Source organism: Erinaceus europaeus, chromosome 5 (genome assembly GCF_950295315.1).
Source record: "Erinaceus europaeus chromosome 5, mEriEur2.1, whole genome shotgun sequence".
Lineage (NCBI taxonomy): Eukaryota > Metazoa > Chordata > Mammalia > Eulipotyphla > Erinaceidae > Erinaceus > Erinaceus europaeus.
The window spans coordinates 56579128-56592389 of record NC_080166.1 but is presented as its reverse complement, the minus strand read 5'-3'; the positions used below and the strand labels follow the sequence as shown (position 1 = coordinate 56592389).

Here is a 13262-nt window from a genome sequence, read left to right as displayed (position 1 = left end):
GACAAATACACACCTCAAAGTGAAAGTACCCAATAGTCCTCTGTGATTAGACTTAGGCCTAACAGGCTTGGCAACCTAGCAGCATGGTCTAAAGAAAGCACCAGGGGGTCGGGCGGTGGCGCAGTGGGTTAAGCGCATGTGGCGCAAAGCACAGGGACCGGCATTAAGGATCCCGGTTCGAGCCCCCCGGCTCCCCACCTGCAGGGGAATCGCTTCACAGGCGGTGAAGCAGGTCTGCAGGTGTCTATCTTTCTCTCCCCTTCTCTGTCTTCCCCTCCTCTCTCCATTTCTCTCTGTCCTATCCAACAACGAATTGCGTCAACAAGGGCAATAATAATAACCACAACGAAGCTACAACAAGGGCAACAAAAGGGGGGAAAAAAATGGCCTCCAGGAGCGGTGGATTCATGGTGCAGGCACCGAGCCCAGCAATAACCCTGGAGGAGGAAAAGAAGAAAAAAAAAAAAAGAAAGCACCATAAATTCTCTCATCAAATATTTATTAGGCCCAGACATCTTCCTCTCCTAAATCCAAACCTAAGCTCACCGAAGCACATAATAATTGAAATGTCAGAGATCAAAGACAAAGACAGAATGTTACAAACAGCTCAAGCAAGAGGGAAACTTTTCTGCAAAGGGCTGGCATAAAATGTATCAGAGGGGTCTCTCCTGGAATAAGATCATCTTAAACTATATTACCGGCATGTGCGTGTATGTGTGCATGTGTATAAATAAAAAGAATATATATGGATCTGGACACATTAAAGATGAGTACTGAATACAGTGAAAAAACATATTTTCTGGGGCTGGATGGTGGAGAGCTTTGTTTAACAACGCACATTACCATGCTCAAGGTCCCGGGTCCCAGGTTCAAGTCCCTAATTCCCAACTATAGGAAGAGTCACCAGAGGTATGCACTGAGTAATGTTAACTATTCCATCATTCTGTATCATAAATACTATGAAGTCAAAAACATAACCAATCCTCTGTTATGAAAAAGTTCTATCAGGGGCCAGGCGGTGGCGCACCTGGTTTGAGCACACACATGACAGTGCATGAGGACCCAGGTTCAAGCCGCTGGTCCCCACCTGGAGGGGGAAAGCTTTGCAAGTGGTGAAGCAGGGCTGCAGGTATCTCTCTCCCTCTCTATTTCCCCCTCCTGTCCCAATTTCTCTCTGTCTCTATCCAATAGTAAATAAATTAGGAAAGTTAAAAAATAAAAAATAAATAAAAAGTTCTTTCAGCCTCATGCAGACAGAAGAACACTTAATTATTCTTAGTTTATTAAGTGGTCTGGCAGCTATTACTGCACATTCTCTTCTGCAAGTAAACACACATGATCAGGAAGACTCAAGAACAAACACCCTCTGCAGCTACGGACCAAACGTATTTTACCTTCTGTTTCTAATTTGAATCCTGAACTGAAGGTGCGGCAAACAGCGGAGGTACACTATGCTTCCCACATAATATAATACTGCTTTTAATACCACTGTTTCTTCCCTCTTCTCCATAATGAATCTCAGTATCCCTAGGACATAATAGACTTCTGGAAGGATCAGCAAATAAAATGTAAAAAGGGGAAAGATAATAGGCATTCAGTACATGACGGGAAAGAAATGAATTTGCTTATTTAAGAGACTGATTCATTTTTCCCAGGGTATTAGAACTGATATTAAGGAGAACAAAGTGTGATCAAATTTCACTTAAAATACAAATATCGGGAGTCGGGAAGTAGCACAGCAGGTGAAGCGCATATGGTGCAAAGCTCAAGGACCGGTTCCAACCCCCCGGCTCCCCACCTGCAGGGGAGTCACTTCACAGGCAGTGAAGCAGGTCTGCAGGTGTCTGTCTTTCTCTTCCCCCTCTCTGTCTTCCTCTCCTCTCTCCATTTCTCTCTGTCCTATCCTACAATGACGACATCAACAACAACAAAACTAGGGCAACAAAAGGGAAAATAAATAATAATAATAAAATTTTAAATATACAAATATCAAAAGAGCTTACTGGGTGGCCTTCACAATGTCCCATGTGCTGTAATCATCGATGTGAGCTTTCCGTCCAAGGGCTTCACCATATCCATGGTTATAATGACTCTGGGGTTTGATTTCCTATGAAATAGAAGAATCACAAAGGCAAGAACTGAGACAATAAGAACACAAACATTTCATATTTCACCACGACTTTTCAGGTTACTGGAAGAAAACACTAATGATGGAAATGATTTGGGTCTACTTATGCTGCAGTCCTTAGAGAAAAAGCAGGTCTAAACAGTTTCTATGGTGCACACAACAATAATTAAAAAAAAAAAAAAAAAGAAAAGAAAAGAAACGAGTTGAGAGGATGCTGACACCCAAGCACACGGACAGGAGAAGCTGCACTCGGGGCCGGGTGCTAGTGCACCTGGTTGATGCCCGTTACAGTGCACAGGGACCTGGGCTCGAGCCCCTGGTCCCCACCTGCAGTGGGAAAGCTTTGTGAGCGGCGAAGCAGTGTTGTAGGTGTCTCTGTCTCTCTCCCTCTCTACCACTCCCAGCTGTCTAGCCAATAAATAAAGATAATAATTTTTTAAAAATTTAAAAAAAAAAGAAAGCCCCACACCTATGGACATCTAATCTTTGACAAAGGGGCTCAGACTATTAAATGGGAAAAGCAGAGGCTCTTCAACAAATGGTGTTGGAAACAATGGGTTGAAACATGCAGAAGAATGAAACTGAACCACTATATTTCACCAAATACAAAAGTAAATTCCAAGTAGATCAAGGACTTGGATGTTAGACCACAAACTATCAGATACTTAGAAGAAAATATTGACAGAACTCTTTTCCGCATAAATTTTAAAGACATCTTCAATGAAACGAATCCAGTTACAAAGAAGACTAAGGCAAGCATAAACCTATGGGACTACATCAAATTAAAAAGCTTCTGCACAGCAAAAGAAACCACTACCCAAACCAAGAGACCCCTCACAGAATGGGAGAAGATCGTTACATGCCATACATCAGACAAGAGGCTAATAACCAAAATACATAAAGAGCTTGCCAAACTCCACAACAAGAAAACAAATAACCCCATCCAAAAATTGGGGGAGGAAACAGACAGAATATTCACCAAAGAAGAGATCCAAAAGGCCGAGAAACACATGAAAAAATGCTCCAAGTCTCTGACTGTCAGAGAAATGCAAATAAAGACAACAACAAGATACCACTTCACTCCTTTGAGAATGGCATACATCAGAAAAGGTAACAGCAGCAAATGCTGGAGAGGGTGTGGGGTCAAAGGAACCCTCCTACACTGTTGGTGGGAATGTCAATTGGTCCAACCTCTGTGGAGAACAGTCTGGAGAACTCTCCAAAGGCTAGAAATGGACCTACCCTATGACCCTGCTATTCCTCTCCTGGTGATATATCCTAAGGAACCCAAGGCATCGATCCAAAAAGATCTGTGTACACATATGTTCTTGGCAGCACAATTTGTAATAGCCAAAACCTGGAAGCAACCCAGGTGTCCAACAACAGATGAGTGGCTGAGCAAGTTGTGGTCTAGATACACAATGGAATACTACTCAGCTGTAAAAAATGGTGACTTCACCGTTTTCAGCCAGTCTTGGATGGACCTTGAAAAAGATCATGTTGAGTGAAATAAGTCAGAAACAGAAGAATGAATATGGGATGATCTCACTCTCAGACAGAAGTTGAAAAACAAGATCAGAAAACAGAAGTAGAACCTGAACTGGAATTGGCGGTCCAAGAAGGATTCAGAGGACCTAGTGGGGGTTGTATTGTTATATGGGAAACTGGGGAATGTTATGCATGTACAAACTATTGTACTTACTGTTGAGTGTAAAACATTAATTCCCCAATAATAAAAAAAAAATAAGTAAAAAAAAAAGAAGCTATGGAGTTGGGCAGTAGCACAATGGGTTAAGCGCACATGGCACAAAGCGCAAGGACCAGTGTAAGGATCCCTGTTCGAGCCCCCTGTCATTCAGACTAGATGGAGGCACAAAAACTTTCTCAAACAAGCAACAGCTGAAAGAATCAACTATCACCAAACCTGCCCTGAAAGAAGTTCTGAAAGGTCTCCTATAAACAGACCACCATAAACATGTCATCTATCAGAACACTCTAAAAATCTACAAGAATGGCATTAAAATACCTTCAATCTTTGATATCAATAAATGTCAATGGCCTGAATCCACCTATTAAAGGGCACAGAGTAGGAAGATGGATCAGAAAACACAACTCAACAATATGCTGTCACAGGAGGCCCACCTAACTCAACAAGACAAATGGACTCAAAGTGAAAGGATAGAAAACTATCAAACAAGCCAATGGCCCACAAAAAAAGGGCAGGAACAGCTATTCTCATAACTGACACGATACTTTAAAATAAATAAAATTTAAAAAGATAGGGATGGACATTACTTAATGCTCAGAGGATCAATCAAGAGGACTTAACAGTTATTAACATCGATGTACCCAATGAGAAGCCATCTAAATACATCAAACATCTACTGAAAGAGCTATAGCAATATATTAACAGCAACACAGTCATAGTAGGGGATTTCAACACCCCACTCTCTCAACTTGACAGATCATCAAGGCAGAAAATCAATAAAGACATAAGGGAGCTAAATGAGGAGATAGATAAACTAGAACTATTGGACATTTTCAGACTCATTCATCCCAAGAAACTAGAATACATTTTATTCAAGTCCACATGGGTCATTCTCAAGGATAGACCATATGTTAGGCCACAAAGACTGCATCAGCAAATTCAAGAGCATTAAAATCATCCCAGGCATCTTCTCAGACCACAGTGGAATTAAACTAACATTTAACAATCAACAAAAGATTATTAAGAGTCCCAAAATGTGGAAGCTCAACAGTACACTCCTTAACAACTACTGAGTCAAAGAGGAAATCAAGGAAGAAATCAAAATGTTTGGAGAGTTCAATGAAAATGAAGACACAAGCTATCAAAATATTTGGGACACAGCTAAGGCAGTACTGAGAGGGAAGTCCATAGCCATACAAGCACACATTAGGAAACAAGAAAAAGCACAAATAAACAGCCTGATTGCACATCTTAAAGACCTAGAAGAAGAAGAACAACAACAAAGGAACTCTAAAGCAACCAGAAGGACAGAAATCACTAAAGTTAGGGCAGAAATAAATAACATTGAGAATAAGAAAACCACACAAAAGATCAACAAAAGTAAATGTTGGTTCTTCGAAAGAGTGAACAAAATCGACAAACCTTTAGCCGGACTCACAAAACAAAAAAAGTGAGAAGACTCAAATAAATTGGATTGTAAATGAAAGAGGAGATATCACAACAGACACCACAGAAATTCAACATATCATGCGAGGCTTCTATGAAATGTCACCAAGCTAGAGAACCTGGAAAAAATGGATGATTTCCTAGATACCTATAAACTTACAAAAATTCTAGCCAACCGAATACAGTAGTATATTAAAAAGATTGTTCATCATGACCAAGTGGGGTTTATCCCAGGGATGCAAGGTTGGTTTAATATACATAAATCAATCAACGTGATCCATCACATCAATGAAAGCAAGCAAAAACCACATGGTCATATCAACAGATTCAGAGAAAACCTTTCACAAAATACAACATCCTTTAATGATCAAAATGCTACAAAAAATTGTGTTTAGGGAATAGATGGAAAATTCCTGAAGATAGTGGAGTCTATATATAGCAAACCTACAGCCAACATCATACTCAATGGTGAAAAACTGGAAGCATTTCCCCTCAGATCAGGTACTAGACAGGGATGCCCACTATCACCATTACTATTCAACATAGTGTTGGAAGTTCTTGCCATAGCAATCAGGCAGGAGCAAGGATCTAAAGGGATACGAATTGGAAGAGAAGTCAAACTTTCCCTATTTGCAGATGAGATGATAGTACACATAGTAAAACCTTAGTAATCCAGCAAGAAGCTTTTGGAAATCATCAGGCAATACAGTAAGGTGTCAGGCTACAAAATTAACATTCAAAGGTCAGTGGCATTCCTCTATGCAAACACTAAGTTAGAAGAAGTTGAAATCCAGAAATCAATTCCTTTTACTATAGCAACAAAAACAATAAAATATCTAAGAATACACCTAACCAAAGAAGTGAAAGACTTGTATACTGAAAATTATGAGTCATTACTCAAGGAAATTGAAAAAGACACAAAGAAGTGGAAAAATATTCCATGTTCGTGGGTTGGAAGAATTAACATCAGCATTTGACTGCATCAAAATGAATACACAGAAAGTATCTTTATAGTTATAGGACATGTTTCAGGGGTAGAGCACAGAACTTGCATGCCCTTGGTTCAGACTCAGGCACCATTATATACCAGAGCTGAGCAGTTCTCTAATCTTCTTCCTCTTATGAAATTAAACATATGAATTCTTTAAAAAAAAAAAAAAAGAATATACTACCCACAGCCATCTACAAATTTAATGCTATCCCCATCAAGATCCCAACCACGTTTTTTAAGAGAATAGAACAAATGCTACCAATATTTATCTGGAACCAGAAAAGACCTAGAATTGCCAAAACAATCTTGATAAGAACGAACAGAACTGGAGGCATCACACTCCCAGATCTCAAATTGTATTATAGGGCCATTATCATCAAAACTGCTTGGTACTGGAACATGAATAGACACACTGACCAGTGAAATAGAATTGAGAGCCCAGAAGTAAGCCCCCACACCTATGGACATCTAATCTTTGACAAAGGGACTCAGACTATTAAACGGGGAAAGCAGAGTCTCTTCAACAAATGGTGTTGGAAAAAATGGGTTAAAACATGCAGAAGAATGAAACTGAACCACTCTGTTTCACCAAACACACAAAAAAATTCCAAGTGGATCAAGCACTTGAATGTTAGACCACAAACTATCAGATATTTAGAGGAAAATATTGGCAGAACTCTTTTCTGCATTAATTTTAAAGACATCTTCAATGAAATGAGTCCAATTACAAAGAAGACTAAAGCAAGCATAAACCTATGGGACTACATCAAATTAAAAAGCTTCTGCACAGCAAAAGAAACCACTACCCAAACCAAGAGACCCCTCACAGAATGGGAGAAGATCTTTACATGCCACACATCAGACAAGAGGCTAATAACCAAAATACATAAAGAGCTTGCCAAACTCAACAAGAAAACAAATAACCCCATCCAAAAAATGGGGGGAGGCCATGGACAGAATATTCACCACAGAAGAGATCCAAAAGGCTGAGAAACACATGAAAAAATGCTCCAAGTCTTTGATTGTCAGAGAAATGCAAATAAAGACAACAATGAGATATCACTTCACTCCTTTGAGAATGGCATACATCAGAAAAAGTAGCAGCAGCAAATGCTGGAGAGGTTGTGGGGTCAGAGGAACCCTCCTGCACTGCTAGTGGAAATGTAAATTGGTCCAACCTCTGTGGAGAACAGTCTGGAGAAATCTCAGAAGGCTAGAAATGGACCTACCCTATGATCCAGCAATTCCTCTCTTGGGGATATATCCTAAGGAACCCAACACATCTATCCAAAAAGATCTGTGTACACATATGTTCTTGGCAGCACAATTTGTAATAGCCAAAACCTGGAAGCAACCCAGGTGTCCAACAACAGATGAGTGGCTGAGCACATTGTGGTATATCTACACAATGGAATAAAACGTCACCGTTTTCAGCCGATCTTTGATAGACCTTGAAAAATTCATGTTAAGTGAAGTAAGTCAGAAACAGAAGGATGAATATGGGAGGATCTCACTCTCAGGCAGAAGTTGAAAAACAAGATCATAAGAGAAAACACAAGTAGAACCTGAACTGGAATTGCACCAAAGTAAAAGACTTTAGGGTGGGGGGGGGAGAGAATACAGATCCAAAAAGGATGACAGAGGACCTAGTGGGGGTTGTACTGTTATATGGAAAACTGGGAAATGTTAAAACTATCGTATTTATTGTCGAATGTAAAACATTAATTCCCCAATAAAGAAATTTAAAAAAAAAACGCACTTAGCCAATAGTGCCAGCAGGTGGCTCTGCACTCAAGACAGAATCCTTTCCCAGCTTATGGGGTGAACCCACCCTCTGTTCAGGAAAAGTAAAAATAGCTGGGTTATGTAATGGAGAGACTCTTCACCCATTTGTCATGTCCACCCCCCCCCACACACACCCGCCGCCCCTTCGGTAAGCAACAGATCCTTCTCTCTCTCTGTCTTTTCCTAAGGTCCATAATTCCCGTCTAACAGCCTAAAGGCTACTTTTGATAAAAGAACCCAGCCTGAGGCGCAGGCTCTCCAGGCAGCAGTGCTGCTCAGGAGGCCATCACGTCAAGCCCCCGCTGATGCCTGGAGCCTCAATGAGCACAGAACCCTATAGAGACTATGCTTTCTTCTGACAGATTTACAGGGAAGTTCAATATATCCAGTAGGCACAGTAAAACAACAGTGACTATAAAGCTAGTACAAGTGGGGGCCGGGCGATGGCACACCTGGTTAAGCCCACCTTATCACCAGCATGAGGACCTGGGTTCGAGCCCCCCACTCCCGACCTGCAGAGGGGACGCTTCAATAGAGGTGAAACAGGTCTACAAGGTGTCTCTCTTGCTCTCTCCCTATTTCCTCCTCCCCTCTCAATTTCTCTCTGTCCTATCAAGTATAATAGGAAGAAGGAAGGAAAAGAAAAGGAAAGGAAAGAAAAAAAAAGAAAAGAAGAGAAAAGAAAAGAGGAAAAAATGGCTGCTGAGAGCAGTTCATTCACAGCACCAAGCCCCAGCGACAACCCTGGTGACAATAAAAACAAGCAAACAAAACTAGTCAAAGAAAGTATAAATATGCTATATAATAAGCTACATGTGCTCTCTCAAAACAGCTACTGAGGCGTGACATTTTCACAACTGTGGTCCTTGATGAGAGGAAGTACACCACTACTTCAACCCAAACTATCAGTTGAACCTGGTTTGCTTGCTTCCAACAAATTTTGGACTAGAAAATGTTCTTCATCTTCCAGCTCTGAAAACTAATTTTCACAGGGAAAAAGATCTGAATAACTACTTTTCCAACAGATGGCTCACAGCAGACAAGTACTGAGTAGCTTCACTCATATGTAGAATATAAGTAACTGAAATAAAGGAACTTGCAAAATAGAATAATAACAATAATAGCCAAACTGGCTCTTAGGCTCCATGAGAATTACACTGGTTATCAAGGCAAACGAGAAGTAAACTGGTGGGGCCAGGTGGTGGCACATCTGGTTGAACACACACATTACCGGGTTCAAGCCCCTGGTCCCCACCTGCAGGGGGAAAGCTTCACAAGTGGTGAAGCACGGCTGCAGGTGTCACTCTGTCTCTCTCCCTCTCTATCTCTCCCTCTCCTCTCTATTTCTCTGTCTCTATCCAGTAATAAATACATAAGAATGCTAAATATATATATATGTGTGTGTGTGTATATATAAAAGAATAGAGAGGAGTGAAGCGGTGGGACAGACAAAAGTGTAGGGGTGAAGGTGTAGGGGTGAAGGCACTCTGGTGGGTACGCTGAGTTGTGAGGACATGCTATCTACTCCTAGAAACCCTTTTACAATACTGACAATGTCAAATCAATCAAAATTCTAACTTGAAAGGAACAAATACAAAACATGCTCTTTGACCTAACTGCAGCAAACTAAAAGTCAGTAAGACCTGAAAATCCACAAAAGGTATTTGGAGACATTTGAATCTTCTTCAGCTGCTCATCCAACATCTCCAGTTCTCCTCCCTGGCCCAAGCAAGACAGGGATATACGTATCCCCATCACTGTGAAAATCAAGTGTGCTCAAACGATGGGCCTAGCAGTGGGTTATAAATAAGAAAGAGCTGCTACCTTCAGAGGCAAGGTTTTTTTAAGAGTCAATATGTAATTATTCTTTCTTTCTGCCCGGGGGATTAGAGACATTCCAGAGAGCAAGTATCAGCTGCGGTCCAAGAGCAAACACAACAGACTATCCAGTCACAACAGACTAGACCTACAATGGCCACTATTATTTAAGCCCCTAGGATTTTGGAAGCATCACTGCAGCAGGGCTCAGCGTATCCTAATACCACTCTCCGAGAGCTAGCTAAGTAATATGCAAATAGGATTCTACAAAAAAAAGTCACATGCGTAGTATTTGGGAGCTGGTTATAACTAGAATATTGAGTACGATAAATACTCAGATTTATCGTGTATCTAGTCACACTGTAAAAGTATGATCTCTGAATATTGTTTAGGGATTTTTATCTAGGACTAACATAATGTGAATACAGTCCAGGAATATAATTTAATCCTTCTTTTAGAAGGGCAGTAGCTTCAGTTCCCCAGCGATGTCCAAAGGTGTTCAAGTGCCCTATCCGAATGGATTCCGGGGAAGAGGTAACACTGCATTTGAGTCTAAAAGCTCTCTTGCCCACCAAACCCCTACATTAAAGAATATGTCCAATTTTCTATTTCATTTGAGACTAATTCAGTTTGACCCTCTGTGATTGTGACTAACATCTCCTACCCTGGTCGGAAATGTTGTGGAAGACATTGTCCTGACTTTACCAGCAACCAAAACTCAAATCCTCCCTATATTTCTCCAGAGGAGAAAAGTTGAAACAGACACAACGTGCATTTCTGGACAGTTCTGAAGATCTTAGGCACTGTGAGTAGTTTTGTTTTTTAAGCCTAAGTCGAGTGCACATGTAAATCAGGCGATTCAAAGTTAACTGCCTAAATATAAATATGGACAGCAAATAAACAATGAGTATCTTTCTTTTTTTAATTACCACGAGGGTTATCACCCGGGCTTGGTGCCAGCACTTGGAATACACCACTCCTGGCAGCCATGTTTGGCTTTTCTCATTTCATTTTTTCTTTCTATTTTATTAGCTGGGACAGAGAAAAACTGGGAGAAGAGGGTAAGATAGAGAGAAAGAGAGACACCTGCAGACCTGCTTCACCACTCATAAAGCATCCCCCATACAGCTTGGGAGCAGGGGCTTGAACCCAGGGCCTCACACATGGTAACATGCGTGCTTAACTGGATGTGACTCCCCCACCCCTCCCCCCAAATGCACAAACCTAGCTCATTTAAAAAAAAAAAAATGGCAAAAGACTGTTCCGGGGAGAAGTTTTTCCCTAACCTCACTATGCTGAAGCCCAAATTCCCACCCTTCAGAATGTGCAAGGGACTTAGGAGCAAGGATTGGTGGGAGGGAGTGAAGTTAAACTGAGGACCTTAGGACAGCTCCTAACTCACTGAGAGCTTTATACACAGAAGCTATGTGAGGGGCGGGGAGAAAGCATGATGATTATGCAAAAAGACTCGTGTCTGAGGCTCTGAGGTCCCAAGTTCAAACCCGCATACCACTGTAAGCCGGAACTAAACAGCTCCCTCTCTTTCTCTACCATAAATAAGTAAGTAAATAAGTATGATTAGAGGAGGAGGGGGAGGAGGAAGAGAAGCAAAACCTTGTGAGGACAAAGCTGAAGGATAGGCATCTGTAAATTCAAAGACTGAGACCTCAGAAGAAGGTTTTCGGGCACCTGGTGGCGGCACACTGGCACCTGTCCAGGCGCACCCATCACCACATGCAAGGGCAGATGTCTATCTGCCTACCTCTTCCTTCTCAATTTATCTCTCTATCAAATAGCCAAAATTTGGAAAATAAAGAAATGAAGTTTGCCAACACTTAGATCTTGGACGTCCAGGAGAAATGTGAAGAGACAGATCTCCACAGCCTAAAGTCACCCAGGCATTTTCTTACTGCAGCTCTGCCAAGCCACTGCAGGCACAGACATCTCACCCACGAGAACATAAAGACGGCAACTGAGCACACGAGGAGATAGTTAGCCATGTTCACCAGTGGGGAAACAAACGCAAGCTAGGGACACCGTGACTTACTGTCACAGACCTATTAAAAATAGGCTAGAACTCGGGACATTTCACAACAGACTTGCAAGCTTGAAGCCCCACAAGTCTCAAGTTCAATCCCTGGCACCACTACAAATCAGAGCTAAGTAGTGCTCTCTCTGTTTCTTTCTCTCTCTCTCTCTCAGTAAATCTTTCAAAATAAATAAAATGGGCTAAAACTTTAAAAACTGGCAATACCAAAGGCTGCTTTATGATGAGACAGAGAGACCAAGTCACTTATACACTGCTGGCTGGCTGGCTGGCATATAAACCAAAGTCACTCAGGAAGCAGCTGGGCAGATTCTTTAAAACGCAGACAGAGCTGAAGAGATACAATGGTTCTGCAAAAAGACTCACATGCCTGAGACACCAAAGATCTCAGGTTCAATTCCCAGCACCACCAAAAGCCAGAGCTGAGCAGTGCTCTGTTGAAAACAAAACTAAACAAAAATACTGACACAGAGCTACTACACAACCCAACAACTGTTATCTTCAGTATTTATCCCAGAGACAGTAAAATATATGTTTACAAAAAGCCTGTAAACAAGTGGATATATTTATATAACTATAATATATTATTATCATAACATAACTCTTATAATAATCTGGGATTATTTTTAGCTTTGGGCTATTATAGTTACTTAATATATATAACTATTATGTATAATAATTATTATCATTACTTATAAAAGCCCAAAGTAAAAATAACTCCAGATGGTCTTCAGGGGATGAATGGCTAAACAAACTCTGTTTAACAAAAAAGAATGAACTACTATGGCATATTACAACCTGAATAAACCTGCAGAGAATTATGCTAAGTGACAAAGGTCGGTTCCACCTGCAAGGGGAAAGCGTTGGGAGTGGTGAAGCTGGGCTGCAGGTGACTGTCTCTCTTCCACTCTATCATCCCCTTCCCTCTGGATTTCTGGCTGTCTCTTTCCAACAGAGACTCAAAAAAAGTTTTTTAATCTGCAAAGACAGTCGGTACAGTATTGAAGAGATGCAAGTATGAACAAAATTAATGGGAAACCAAAAATAAATGGTGCCGTGGAAAAAGAAAATATGAGTGATTAGAGAAAACAGTAAAACAGGAAGTGTATAAGAGATGGAAGCTAAGCACTCCAGTTCACAGCTCTGGCAGGTCAGTGAAGCAGAGGGCCACACCACACTCTGGCAGAAGAGAGGACTATGTATGGCTCCTCTCTGTGAAGGAGCTGAGATGGCTTACTGAAGAAATCCTAGTGAGAGAAAGAAGACTGGTGACAACAAGTCAGCTGGCCCTGTGGCTTCTGTCACAACCACTCTAGATGGTCAGAACCGCACTCCAGCG

At 41.2% G+C, this 13262-nt stretch overlaps 1 protein-coding gene across 2 annotated transcripts in view; it reads right to left on the bottom strand.

Annotated features, from left to right (window-relative positions):
- The window catches only part of ZDHHC17 (zinc finger DHHC-type palmitoyltransferase 17), a 64138-nt gene that overhangs the window by 43757 nt on the left and 7119 nt on the right, over positions 1–13262 (bottom strand). For both annotated transcript variants that reach the window (XM_060191349.1, XM_060191350.1), the window contains exon 2: positions 2004–2107. In XM_060191349.1, the coding sequence (XP_060047332.1) occupies positions 2004–2107 (104 nt within the window). The remainder of the gene's footprint in view (positions 1–2003; positions 2108–13262) is intronic.